At 39.0% G+C, this 13,860-nt stretch overlaps 1 protein-coding gene across 18 annotated transcripts in view; it reads right to left on the bottom strand.

Annotated features, from left to right (window-relative positions):
• The window catches only part of ELF2 (E74 like ETS transcription factor 2), a 131,571-nt gene that overhangs the window by 20,168 nt on the left and 97,543 nt on the right, over positions 1-13,860 (bottom strand). For 4 of the 18 annotated variants that reach the window (XM_002745349.6, XM_008992693.5, XM_002745350.7 and 1 more), the window contains exon 1: positions 8,938-9,236. The exons of 13 other annotated variants lie outside the window; for them this stretch is intronic. In XM_002745349.6, coding sequence (XP_002745395.1) covers positions 8,938-8,995 — 58 coding nt within the window. In that variant the 5' untranslated portion in view covers positions 8,996-9,236. Of the gene's footprint in view, positions 1-7,467; positions 9,237-13,860 lie in introns of those variants that run through there. One more of the 18 variants, XM_078366488.1, reaches the window with a different exon arrangement.

Genomic DNA, 13,860 nt, shown 5'->3' with positions numbered 1-13,860 from the left:
CTAAAAGTAAATGTTTATACAAATTTCATAAAGTCATATTACAAATTCATAAGCACTACACACTAACTAATCTTTTAAAATGGTTTCCAGGAAACTTTTAATTGGGGGAAAAAATTCTGTTAGTCTCAAAGTTCCCTAAATGCTAAAGCCTCAGTCTTAAACAACAGTCATTTGGAGAGCATTTATTTTAAAAATCCAATGACTGTTTTACCACCTGTTGCACATCATCCACAAGGTACTGGGTCTCTCCAGTTGCTCTTTCCATTTATGGAAATCTGTTCAAAGCTAAATGGTTCCAGAGAGGCAGCCAAACCTCTAAGTAAATCTATCTTTAGGTGACCCTGCTTACTCTTATCTGCAGCTTCACTGAAGCAAAGGATTCAATCAGCCTGTGTAGCTCAACTTTAAGAAAACCTAGCATTATTAAATATAAGATACATCATCATTTTCAAATATTTTTTTCAAAGTACCTCCCTACGATACTCACATACACTAACAAAAAAAAAAAAAACCTTGAAAAAATCCTCCAGTTTTTAAAATGTATTCTAGGAAGCATTCTCTTTAAAGTCTGCTTGTGTTGCAATTTAGCTGTTGTCTTAGGTGCTATTAATAAACTATCCTGGGTAAACTAATTCCTTATGTAATTGTATTAAGACACACCGTAAAAACTTTACCATATTAAAATCAAAGTCTCAAGTATTTAATAATAATATAGCAAAAGAATTTTACCAGATTTTTAAATGTCTTAAGTTATAAACAGAATGAAATTTGTCTAACAGTTACATATGACATGCCCTGAATTCTTACACAGTTTGAGGCACATTTTCAAAACCATGATTTTGTGTTATTAAACTTGGAATGTCAGTGGAAATTACTTCTTCAAGGTATATATTCTTGCACATATTTCTGACCTCAACTTCCCCTTCCCCCCTAAAATTCAACATATTATATCTCAGAAATATTTTATATTTACAAAGTAAGATACACTTACTTAGAAAATGTATTCATTTAGGACAAGAACATAAACTGCATAATTTATCTATGAAGTATCAACCAGAAGATCTAATTAATACTCTGTGTACAACTGACAAATAGCTGCTGACATTTACCAAGCCCAGGCCCTGTGCTATAAACCTGACTCAAGTGTGAACAGATCTCGGGCCTCATGAAGCTTATAGTACTATAGATTAGTTATCCTTACCCAAAATGCTTAGGTCCAGAAGTGTTTCAGATTTTGAATTGGAAAAAAAAAATCTACACTATATACTTCCAGTTGAATATCCCAAATCTAAAAATCCAAAATGCTTTAATGAGCATTTCCTTTGAGTGTCACATCAGTGCTCAAAATTTTGGATTTTAGAAAGCTCATTCTACAGTTCAGAGAGCATCAAAAATATAAATGGAAGATATTTCAAAACTAAATAAAAATGTAAAATCAGCCAGGTATGCCTCACACCTGTAATCCCAGCACTTTGGGAGGCCGAGGCGGGCAGATCACAAGGTCAGGCGTTCAAGACCATCCTGGCCAACATGGTGAAACCCCATCTCTACTTAAAATACAAAAAATTAGCTGGGCGTGGTGGTGGCACATGCCTGTAATCCCAGCTACTCGGGAGGCTGAGGCAGGAAAATTGCTTGAACCCAGGAAGCAGAAGTTGCAGTGAGCAGAGATCGCACCACTACATATCAGCCCTGGTGACAGAGTGAGACTCTGTCTCAAAAAAAAAAAAAGTTAAAGTTACTCTGTAACTTAAAGCATGTCAAGAGAATCGCAGATTTCTTTTTTGTTGCTAATTTTACCTCTTGTCATTTTTATTTACTAAATGAAATAATGCAAAACACAAAAATCTAAGAGCCTGTTCTGAGATCAATTTACAATAATGTATTAATGCCAGTGTCCAAAACTTAATACACTTTGTAAAAGTGAGCACTATCTTTTTATTTTTGCTTACATATAAGTCAGGTACTTTCTGATAACAGAAATTTAAGAAATATTTTTCCTACTTGTTTCTGTAATTTAAAAAATCGATATTTTGTTCAGATCAATAATTCAAATAAAATTTCAACTAAAATTTTGCACATTTCTTAAGAATAAGCATGAATTTAACGGTGTTGTGCAATCAAAGTAAGCAAGCTACAAGCAAGGGCTAAAAAGTAGAATTCCTTATCTCTTACTTAAAACTTGACTTACTCGTCTCTTTCTGTATGTCTATGAAATTTATGAAAGGAAAAAATAACTCATTTTGAAAATCAAAAACAATGAAGCTAAAAGTCGTCTGACAGGTACCGTTTTCTAGTTCCCACTGATAGTGGGTATTGCTGGTCAATCCCTCTTGAAATAAATTTCAAGAACTGTTTACTTTTTATTACAGTACCAAAAACAACATTTGCTTGTACCCTCATTTACTATTGGTAAATATCTTCTTGTTCCTTTCCTATCCTTCTAATCAACTGGTGTTCATGTGGTACTGTAGACTATTCCAGACTCATTCAACAGCTGTTACAAAATACCAAACTTGGTAATTAAGTCTGACAAGAGGCATACCTCTCAGCTTTGCATAAGAGAATGCTGGCAATGGATCTAGTTCATAAAAATGTTCTCAAGTCAAAAATAAAATTTAGTAGCAACTTAGTTTGAGAGCAGAGAAAAAAAATTGGAAAACACTCATTAGGTGATAGTGGTATTCCCCTACAAGCAACAGTATAAACTAAGCTCTTCACTCAGCTACAGCACCCGATTTACCACTACTTATCCTCTAATGCCCCAAAGCTATATTAGTAATAGGTAAATGAAGAGTACAAATGAATGCAATGAAAAGGGGAAAAAGGTAATTAAAGGTCTGGAATACTTCATCTGTACCTTCTCCCCTCCCCCACAACACCACCTACCTTTTAATCAATCTACTTCTGTTATAAAGCATAAAATGGAAAAAGAATAGCAATTATTTTCTTTTTTTTTTTTTAAACACTCTGAGGGGGAGTGAACTGCCCTGTGCAAGATGAGATCAGCTGGAAATTATTTTCTAAAACAGAGTTGTCTGACAAAAATAAAAGCCACATATACTTTTAAATTTTCCAGTAGCCACATTTGTAAAAGCACAAAGGTGAAATGCCTTTATTTAACCTAGTACATTCATAATACTTTTATTTCAATGTGTAATCAATATAAAGAAGTTTTCCACTGCTTGTTTTTAAATTTAAATTAACTAAAATTAAAAATTCAGTTTCTTAGCTAAATTTTAAGTACTCAGATACTAGTGGCTACCATACAATACAGACCTAAACAATGCTGTAATTCAGCTAGTCTCAAACCTTTTTCTATCAGAGGACACTTTTGCACCCAAAATATTGAAGGCCTCAAAGATATTTTATCTATAAATATTTATCATATTTGAAATTACAAAGAAAACTTCAAAATTATCAATTCATTTAAAATAAACGCGTTACTGTAAACAATTTTTTTTAAATGAAAAATAACCTTTTTGAGACAAATTCTTGCTCAGTTGCTCAGGCTTGAATACAGTGGCTTGATCACAGTTTACTGTAGGTAATACCTCCTGGGTGTGATCCCCCCACCTCAGCTTCTCAAGTAGCTGGAAACACAGGCACACACCAGCACACCTGGGTAATTTTTAAATTTTTTTGTAGAGATGGGGGTCTCACTATGTTGCCCAGGTTGGTCTTAAACTCCTGGACTCAAGAGATCCTCCTGCTTTGGCCTCCCGAAGTGCCTTCTCCCCTTCTTCATGCCAGGATAACAGGCATGAATCACTATGCCAGGCCAAAAGTAACTGTTAAAAAAAAGTGAGTAGCTTTGTTTTTCACATTTTTGCAAATCTTTTTTTTTGAGATGGAGTTTCGCTCTTGTTACCCTGGCTGGAATGCAACGTCACCGTCTCGGCTCACCGCAACCTCCGCCTCCTGGGTTCAGGCAGTTCTCCTGCCTCAGCCCCCTGAGTAGCTGGGATTACAGGCACACGCCACCATGCCCAGCTAAGTTTTTGTATTTTTTTAGTAGAGATGGGGTTTCACCATGTTGACCAGGATGGTCTCGATCTCTTGACCTCATGATCCACCTGCCTCGGCCTCCCAAAGTGCTGGGATTACAGGCTTGAGCCACCGCGCCCGGCCGCAAATCTTATTATACTTAATTTAATAGAAGGCAGTTGGAGTCTCCTTCCTCTTCCATTCAGTCTACTGGAATATCCCATCACATAGCTCCTAATTCCTCTGTATACTTGTGAAAGTGAAAAGGCAAATAATGTCTTAGCATTATTTTGAAAACAGTTTTGTCTTTACAGATCCTGTGAAAAGCTCTTGGGACTCCCAGAATCCAGGTCAGAGAGTTTGGTTTTTGAGAAGCACAGCTGTAATTCATCATCAACTGTAATTAATAACAACCAAATTCTATCCTCATGCTTGTATAAATTTTAGCTTCTAAATATAAACATCAGTGTGTGGATGAAAAACTATGAATCTAGGCCAGGCATGGTAGCTCACCCCTGTAATCCCAGCATTTTGGGAGACCAAGGTGGGCGGATCATGGGAGGTCAAGAGTTCAAGACCAAGCCTGGTCAACATGGTAAAACCCCATTTCTACTAAAAATACAAAAATTAGCCAGGTGTGGTGGCTCACGCCTGTAATCCCAGCTACTTGGGAGGCTGAGGTGGAAGAATCGCTTGAAACTGGGAAGCAGAGGTTGCAGTGGGCCAGGATTGTACCACTGCACTCCAAACTGAGCAACAGTAAGACTCTGTCTCAAAGAAAAAATTACGATTCTAGAGGCAAAACAATTTGTCTACTCACAGATAAAAAGTTTTTTAAAAGCTTTTCCTAAGCATTTCTTTGCATCCTGTTGAACATTTTGCGATAGATGACACAAGGAATCATTTTAAACAATTATCAAACATGAGGAATTATTTTAAATAGTTATCAAGAACATTCTGCTGTCTGCCCTTCTCCACCTACCAAAATGGTTTCTAAAAGAAAATGTTTTATGTTGAATGATTCTGATTGGCTATTTATACACTCATTAATGTCACCGTGTAACTCAGTTTTTATATGAAAGTTAGTATCAATGCTGCAATGAATTGTGAAGGGTAATTTCTTAAATTCATTTTCAAATGAGCTTTTTAAAAAGAAAGTTAGTGCCATTCCCTGAGTTTCATTTTAATGCATCTATTCACATAGTGCTTTTAACTTCTTTTCATACTGCTAAATTTTTTCAATTTGATCTTTTCAAGATTGAGACTACATATGCCAATTTACAGTAAATCAGAAATGAGATTTTCAATTTCACAGGAAACTTTAAAATAATTTGTTTTGTCAGTAAAATATTTAGGCTAAATTTCCAGAAAAAAATTTCACCTTCATTTAATAACTGCACTGTTGATCAAAATTTCTGGTTACCTTATTTCTCAAATGTTAAAAAAAAAAAAAAAAGAAAAGGAAAATGTCAAGGAAGGTATACTTGAGAATAAGAGAGAAATCTTCCAGAAAATCCAGATAGTATACATACCACAATACTTTCACATAAATATTAGGAAAGTAACAATGCCAGACATTTGTTTTTCCTTTTTTAAGCTATATACACTAGAAATGAGCTTAAATTATTAAATAAACTAGATTACGGACTTAAACATATAAACAGCCTCAAGTTCCAATTTGGCACACATTTTTATTTTCAAAGACATGGTGTAATAGTTAAAAAAAAAAAAAATCCAAGGAGAAGCGTTACACTTCCATTAAGTATTTCTGAGCCACTTACTTTAGAGCTTTAAAAGTCATTAGGGATCATCTAGTCAACCTTGTCCTCTTAAAGAAAATGAAGCCCTAAAGAGGTTAAGTCACAGTTTAGTGACAGCTAGATATAGATCCTCAACTCTTCAGGGTCAAGGTTCGTTCTCATACACCATATTGTCCAGGAAAGTTTTATAAAGTATGTTGAGTTTTTACAACAAACATATTTTGTAAAATGACAGTGAGTTTTAATAAATAAGCTTATTTATTTCATCCTTTACTCAAACTCCTACGATAGCATGAATATATAGCTAAAGAAATGTATACATGATACTTAACATCTCTAAAGGAAGAAAATAAAAGCAAAAGTGTATTAGCTTGACACATACCTTAACATGTAGCAACAGTGATAATATGAAGTGCTATATACTTGCTTAGAAACAAGTTATGCTGACAATATTAACCTAAAGCTGATCTTCTCTCCAAGTTTTATAAATATCATTCTACACTAATCATCAACCCATTCTAGCAATCATTGTAGCTCTTTTTTACCTGTATACATTATACAGATTTTTACCTATCTCCCCAGATTGTAAAATCTTTGTGAGGAAGAATTCTCTCTCACACTTGATGACTTCCCTCAAGGAGATAAAAAGGTATTCTGCCCATTATACAAGTACAAACTTTAGAAACATTATCCTACCAATGCTATTGAAAACGGACAGCAATAAAAATTTAGAATTATGAATCCTAATCTTCTGGGCCATCTTTCCTCCCAAACTTTTAAGACACTGAATAAACCTTGGGTAAATGAGCAAACCTCTCTCAAGTTTCCTTCTAAAATAAGGCTTGTACGGGAGCTTCAGATTACATGAACATGATTGGTGAAATAATTTGAAAATAATTCTATGTAAAAGATATTCTTTACACACGTTATGATCATAAACTTTAAGATTTGTACTTAGTACAGAAATGCAGTAGAGCCGGAAAACGACTTAACTTTTTGAAAATCCCTTCATCAAAAGAAGACAAAACTTTTGTCTTTTCAAACAAAAGACAGTCTTTTACACACACACACACACACACACACACTCCAAGCAAAGTACAGGCCATATTCAGTTTTGCTGGTAATTCCAAAAGCTTATGAAAAAATAGTTCCCAGTGGCAAAGGTAAGCCCTTCTACCTTTACAGTATTTTTCAAAGTTTTGATGCAAAGGCATTCTAAGGTTCTTTTTTAATGTTCGCAGCTACTGGAAACATTATCTCTTGAACTTTACATATTTAATAGTCACAGAAATATCATCGACCCAACAACTCCACAAGTCATTAGTGCCAATAATAAAAAGCCAAAAATTCCATCCCTTAATTCGTATTGTAGTTACGGATAATGTATACAAGGAATCAAGTTCTCATTGTGCTCTCTTAGTAAAACTTAAGTTCTTGTTCTGACCAGAAAGCAACTGTCAAACATCTGGCGCTTTAATCACTACTCAGTAAACTGTATTTTCCCTTGGGACCTTTGAAATGCAAATTTTTAAATTTTATAGAATAAAAGACTGTTCACCACTGTGTGGTATTCAATACATACGATTATATTATTCCAGACTTTGTTTGAACCTAGAGTACTTCCGTTAAATTTAAGAGATACACGTGTGTTCATTACTTCCTCCAATTGAAATGAAACACAGAGTTTTGCCAGGCAAACTACTAATTTCAAGCCCCTTACCTAAAAACAATGCATGGAAGAGTGTAAGATCTTTTACAGCATTAAGGTTCGCTGAATAATTCTCATCTTCCAATTCCCATACATGGCAATATGAAATAGGAACAGGGAAGAGGAACATGTATGCTTACTATTACAGTGAGCAAACAGTATTCAATTCAAATAGTGCTACATCGATCCAGGTCCCTGACTGCCCTGTCTGCTATTAAGCAAAGCTTCTTTTTCTATGTAACTTAAGTCCGTGCCCTTCCGCTGCAGCAGTGGCGCTGCACATCCCCCACCCCTGCGGCCACTTCCGTGTTTACACTCCTCTTCCCTCCAATTCCATGCGTACATTGTCAGCTTCACTCCCGCCCAATCTTCATTGGCCCAGCGCAGGCCCGTAGTCCCGCCCCCAGAAATCAACGTTCTTATTTGGAACATCTCAGAGAGCAGATTGGAACCAGAGGCCTGTCAATCCCGTCCGTTCTGTCCTTTCGGAGGCGCTTCCGCTGTGGTGGGAGGTTTGGGGGGGAGGGAGAAAGGGGGCAATTCCGTGCTGAGACTTCCCTAGGGCCATGACTCCCTCCCTCCCTCCTCGCTCCTTCACATTCACCCACTGTTTACAAAAATAAACGTTCTTCTCTGACGCCTTAACCCTCCAGGTCAGGGGTACAAATATATTCGGTGTTCTTCCCATTCTTCCCCCTAAAAAAACAACCCACGAGGGAAGGGGCATAAACCTAGTTTCCTCACAGCCATCCATTAAATGAGCAAAGGGAGGCGGGCCCCTGAGACATCATCCCGGTTACTCAACATTATTAAGTGATCCTGTCCAGAACCGTTACTCCTGAGACTGCCATAAGGTGGGAATGTGCTGAGGAGGGAGGATCAGAGCATTTTTTTTTTTTTTTTTTTTTTTTTGGCGGGTATCAGTCCACCGGACATCGCCCCAGGCTGGCTGGTCCATGCGGAAGTCATGGAATTGTGGACGAAGTCTGAAGGAAGAACCCGGCGGGGGTGGCGAGCGTTCCCCGAAGAAGCCCGCCGCCCCCGACCGAGGGCAGCAGCGGCCTCTCCGGCCAGACAGCGTGGCAGGCGCAGCCGAGAGACAACAGCCTCACTCACTTCCTGGTTCCTCAGCAACTGGGGTGAAGCGCACAACTCGTCCGCCCCCGAGTCCCCAACTTAACCGCGGCTCCTTGCTCCAGCACCCGCTGCCAGCGCTCCGCGCTGCAGCTACTGCTGCTGCTCGCCGAACCCACCATGAAGCGACAGCGCCGGATTCAAGGCAGGTTACTCTCCAAGGTGATCACTTCCTGATTCGTCGCCTCCATTACTTCATTCACTCCCCCCTTTCCCCCAGCCGCCCTAGTGACTGTGAGGTGGACACTGTATCCCCAGCACAGACTGCTACAGGGGAGTCACCCCGCCTTCTGTGCACCCCGTCTCTTGCTGCACCGATGCACTGGAGAAAAGTTCCCCTGTCCTTACCGGCCCGGATGAGCAGATCCAGCTGGTTCGTGGGTCCCTCATGCAGAGACGTCGCCATGTTTATCCCGGGGCTGGAGCTGCTGCTTCACATTGACTTACACCGTGAGCAGCGGCGGCAGGGGAGGAGGCGGAACCCGCGGCCGGGGACACACGCCGTGCGACCGACACACACTCACGCACTCGCACACACTCCGACGCCCGGATCCTTGCGCGTCCTCCGACAGGAAGCCGAGGCCGGCCCGCCTCCCGCCGCCGGGCTGAGAAACCCCACCACCTAACGGCAGGGCAGGGGCGGCGGCGGCGGCGGTGGCTGCGGCGGCGGCGGCGGCTGCGGCGGCGGCGGCTGCGGCGGCTGCGGCGGCCGCTCCAGCTGGCAACGCGATCCTTCCGCCCCGCGCCCAGACAGGAAGTCCCGGACGCCCGCTCTGCACAGCGGCCGCAACCCCCCGGCGAGAAAGACACCTGAGGCTGGGAAACCGCTCCGGGAGCCGCGCTAGGACACAGCCCCTCTGCAGGAAGAGGCACATTTCACGCTCTGCGGAAGAAAAGTCTGCAATTGTCCCCCCTCTGGAAAAGAGCCATTAATCATATTTTCTTCCTGGAAGCAATCTAATCCCTAGTCCTGCAGCTGCAAATAAAGGTGGCTATTTAACTTTTGGCTTTTTCAAACCTTATGCAACATGTAACCAGTTCACTTCAAACATCTGCACTTTTAACACAAGAGCACCAACAAAAAAGTCATACCTAGAACATATTCTGAAAACATTACTTGAAAAGTAAAGAGCTTCCAACTACTTTCTGAGACCAACTTCGTCTTTTTCCGTTTACAGAAGTGCCAAAGAGCACATTAAACAGGTATTTAGTAAACAGACCACACCAACCTATGGAGATTAGACTCCCCAATATGCTAATCATGAAATTCATGTACCCTTTCATTTCTGTTTGGTTCATTTAAAAATAATTGTCATTTACTTAAAAAAATTATTCTTGCTAGAAACTAACTTTATTACAAATACATATTAAAATACAATGGACAAGGGAGATAAATTGTAGGTTTTAGTGACTATAAATTTACTGAACACAGGAAATAAAACCAATATAATGATGAATGACGCTTCATTAAAATATTTCCCTGGTTTCAGAATTTCATAATATACAAATTGTTTGAAACAAAGAGTTATCCTAAAGTTGTTTGCACACAAAACTTACATAAAGGAACAGTGCCTCCTACAGAGTAAGTGCTCAGTAAGTATTTGCTGAATAAACAAAAAGATTTGGCAGTTAAAATTTAAAATAAGGTGACAATTTTTATGATCTAAATTAACTGTGCAAATCTAGAGAAAAGTTTTCAGGGGTAATATTAATTTGATATCATTTTATAAAAACTTGCTCAACATGAGTGCAGCATCAGAATGGATTTACATAGCCCATGATTATTTTTTTCTCATTTCTCCTAATTATCTTTATTCTCTTGGTCCTTTTCCCCTACCTCATCCCCATGATGCTCATTCTCCCAAGAAAGAATCTACATGCTATTTCCAAAGTACAACTCCTTTTTAAATGAGGATCTCTTTCTTGAATTAGGTAAACCTGCCATGTATGGGACAAAATGAAGTACATGGTAGCTTTTATATTTTATTGCCAATCAATTTAAAGTAAACGTCATCCTTAACAGGGCATGATGGTGGGCCTGTGCACCTATTGATTCAAGTCTGAGGCAGGTCGTTTTCTTGAGCCCAGGAGTTTGAGGTTGCAGTGAGCTGTGATTGCACCACTGCACTCCAGCTGTGATTGCACCACTGTACTCTATAGTTATTTCAGAAACACAGCATTAGTCCACTCCTTCACTTTATATATTGGGAAACTGAGGCCCCAAGAAGTTCAATAACAACAAAGGTTACAAAGTATCTTATTACTTCAAGGTTAGAAATCTTAACAAAACAGTCTTTATAAAATTTAGAAGTTATAAAAAGATGATAAGTTAAATCCATTTTAGTACTATTTATGGTATTAAAAGCTGCAAAATGGTCGATTTTTTTTTTAATGTCAAAGGTAAAGCAATGAAAAGAAAAATGGAAGAAAAAAGTTTTGAGAAGTGAATCATGAGAGAATAGGAAGAAACACATAAGTTTTTCTCATACAACTAAACAATGAATTTCAAAATTGGTATCTTGCACATGTTTAGGGGAAAGTAGAGTTAGAAAACTATAAGAAAAATATGTCCGTGAAAGACGACAAGCTGGAATCACATAATTTAGCAGCACCAAGTAAAGCTTGGTCTGTCAACATCAGAAAAGAGACAATAGTTACAGAAGTGCAGTGTACAGATATACAAAGAAAAAAGATGAATTATTTAATATACTTTATACTACTGTTTAAATGTCTATTTGAACTTTTTTCTTTTTTTTGAGACAGAGTCTCAATCTATCACCCAGGCTGGAGTGCAGTGGCACAATCTAGGCTCACTGCAACCTCCGCCTCATGGGTTCAAGCAATTCTCCTGCCTCAGCCTCCTGAGTAGCTGGGATTACAGGCGCCCGCCACCACACCCGGCTATTTTTTGTATTTTTAGTAGAGATGGGATTTCGCCATGTTGGTCAGGCTGGTTTCGAACTCCTGACCTTGTGATCCACCCACCTCCGCCTCCCAAAGTGCTGGGATTATAGGTGTGAGCCACTGCGCTGACCTGAGGTTTTTATATTACTGATTTATTTAATAGTCAGGTTTTATAAAATATTATTAAAATGAAAATATTTGAAATCATAGTCATAAACTCATTCTTTTATTCAACAAACTATTATCCAGTACTTACTTTCAGCAAGTTTCTGTTGTAGGTGCTTATTAAACTGGTAGCACTAAATTACGTAACGAAAGGAAAAAATTAAGCCTTCTCAATTCACACAGAACCCGCCACCCACCATGGGTGAAAGTCTTAGAGACAATATGATGCATAAGACTGCTTATATATGAAATTAAATAATGGGCATATACAGTGGGTATAACTACCACCAACGGATGTTAAATTATTTATAATTATAAAAGCCTTCATAAAGCATAAATTTTTAATACAGGTTCAAAGAGGCAAATTTTTATTAATGAAATGTGTTTTTTTCCTGAGGAAAAGGACTATGGCTAATTTTAGATTCTCAGAGGATCATAACTCCTAAAAGTAATTTTATTGTTAAGTCCTTCTGTCATATGTACAACAGCATTCATTTTGAGGCATAAACCATGAAAATCCTCTGATGAGTAAGGATCCTGTATGTACCGTTTTTGTTACATGCTTAGCTTAGATGTGATCTGAATAAGGTGCACATTTTTTGCATTTTAACTTATCCCTGGGCCAGACTCTCCTTGAGACTTGTTGATTCTTCGCTTTATGATTTATACTAGACAAACCATTACATCAAATTCTTAGCAACCACTCTTAGAAGACTGTCAGCTAAGTACTGCAATTAGTCATTCATTCATTTATAGAAACAGGGTCTCACTATTTTATCAAGGGTGGTCCTGAATTCCTGCCTCAAGCAATCCTCCTGCCTTGGCCTCTCAAAATGTTGGGATTACAGGCATGATCCACTGTAATCCCAGCCCTGCAGCTAGTCTCTTCTAATGGATGCTTAGACAAGCAACATTGTTAAACAGCATCTATTAAGCACCCATACATGAGTTAAGTACATGAGTTAAAATAGTTAATGATCGCTATAGTTTAAACAACATTTATGGACAACTGATTTCAAGGGTTTGAGTTCTTTTATTTTTTTTTTTTTATTTTTTGGGATGGAATCTCACTCTGTCACCCAGGCTGGAGTGCAGTGGCACAATCTTGGCTCACTGCAATGTCAGCCTCCCAGGTTCAAGCAGTTCTCCTGCCTCAGCCTCCTGAGTAGCTGGGATTACAGGCATGAGCCACCATGCCTGGCAAGTTCTTTATTATCATCAGAGAATATGTAGTATCTTGACTATACTGAAAAAAAATTTTTGCAATTCTTGAGAACCTTTACAAGGGCCCATATATGATTCTTGTTTAGCACATTTAAGAAAAATTGTAGGCCGGGTGCCGTGGCTCAAGCCTATCATCCCAGCACTTTGAGAGGCCAAGGCAGGTGGATCACCTGAAGTTGGGAGTTTGAGGCTAGCCTGGCCAACATGGTGACATCCTGTCTCTACTAAAAATACAAAAATTAGCTGGGTGTGGTAGCACATGCCTGTAGTCCCAGCTACTCGGGAGGCTGAGGCAGGAGAATCACTTGAACCCAGGAGACAGAGGTTGCAGTGAGCCGAGATCACGCTATTGCACTTCAGCCTAGGAGACAGAGCAAGACTCTGTCTAAAAAAAACAAAAGAAAGAAAAAGTTTCCAATGAAAATTTTAACCAAAATATACTAATCAAATGTCATTTAATTACAAAGGGAATATTTAGATTAACTAATTTCTTCCTCTCTTACAATACTTTCTGAACTCTATCCATTGCAAAATTATTCAAATGTCAATGCTGGTTTTTTTCTTTTTCTTTTTTTTTTTTTGAGATGGAGTCTCACTCTGTCGCCCAGGCTGGAGTGCAGTGGTGCGATCTCAGTTCACTGCAACCTCTGCCTCCAGGGTTCAAGCGCTTCTCCTGTCTCAGCCTCCCATGTAGCTGGGATTACAGGCACATTCACGCCCGGCTAATTTTTTGTATTTTCAGTAGAGATGGGGTTTCACAGTGTTAGCCAGGACGGTCTAGATCCCCTGTCCTCATGATCTGCCTGCCTCGGCCTCCCAAAGTGCTGCGATTAGAGGCATGAGCCACTGCGCCCAGCAATACTGAGTTTTTAATTGCCAAATCCAGTGACCTCTTCTCAGTCTCCATCTTACTGCTTCTCCAAACAAGTATTGTTGACTACCCCTTTATTGAAATCCTTCCCTTCGTTTGATTATCAT

Source organism: Callithrix jacchus, chromosome 3 (assembly GCF_049354715.1).
Source record: "Callithrix jacchus isolate 240 chromosome 3, calJac240_pri, whole genome shotgun sequence".
In the NCBI taxonomy this organism is placed as follows: Eukaryota; Metazoa; Chordata; class Mammalia; order Primates; family Cebidae; genus Callithrix; species Callithrix jacchus.
The sequence above is the reverse complement of the archived record's forward strand: the minus strand, read 5'-3'. Positions and strand labels throughout refer to the sequence as shown.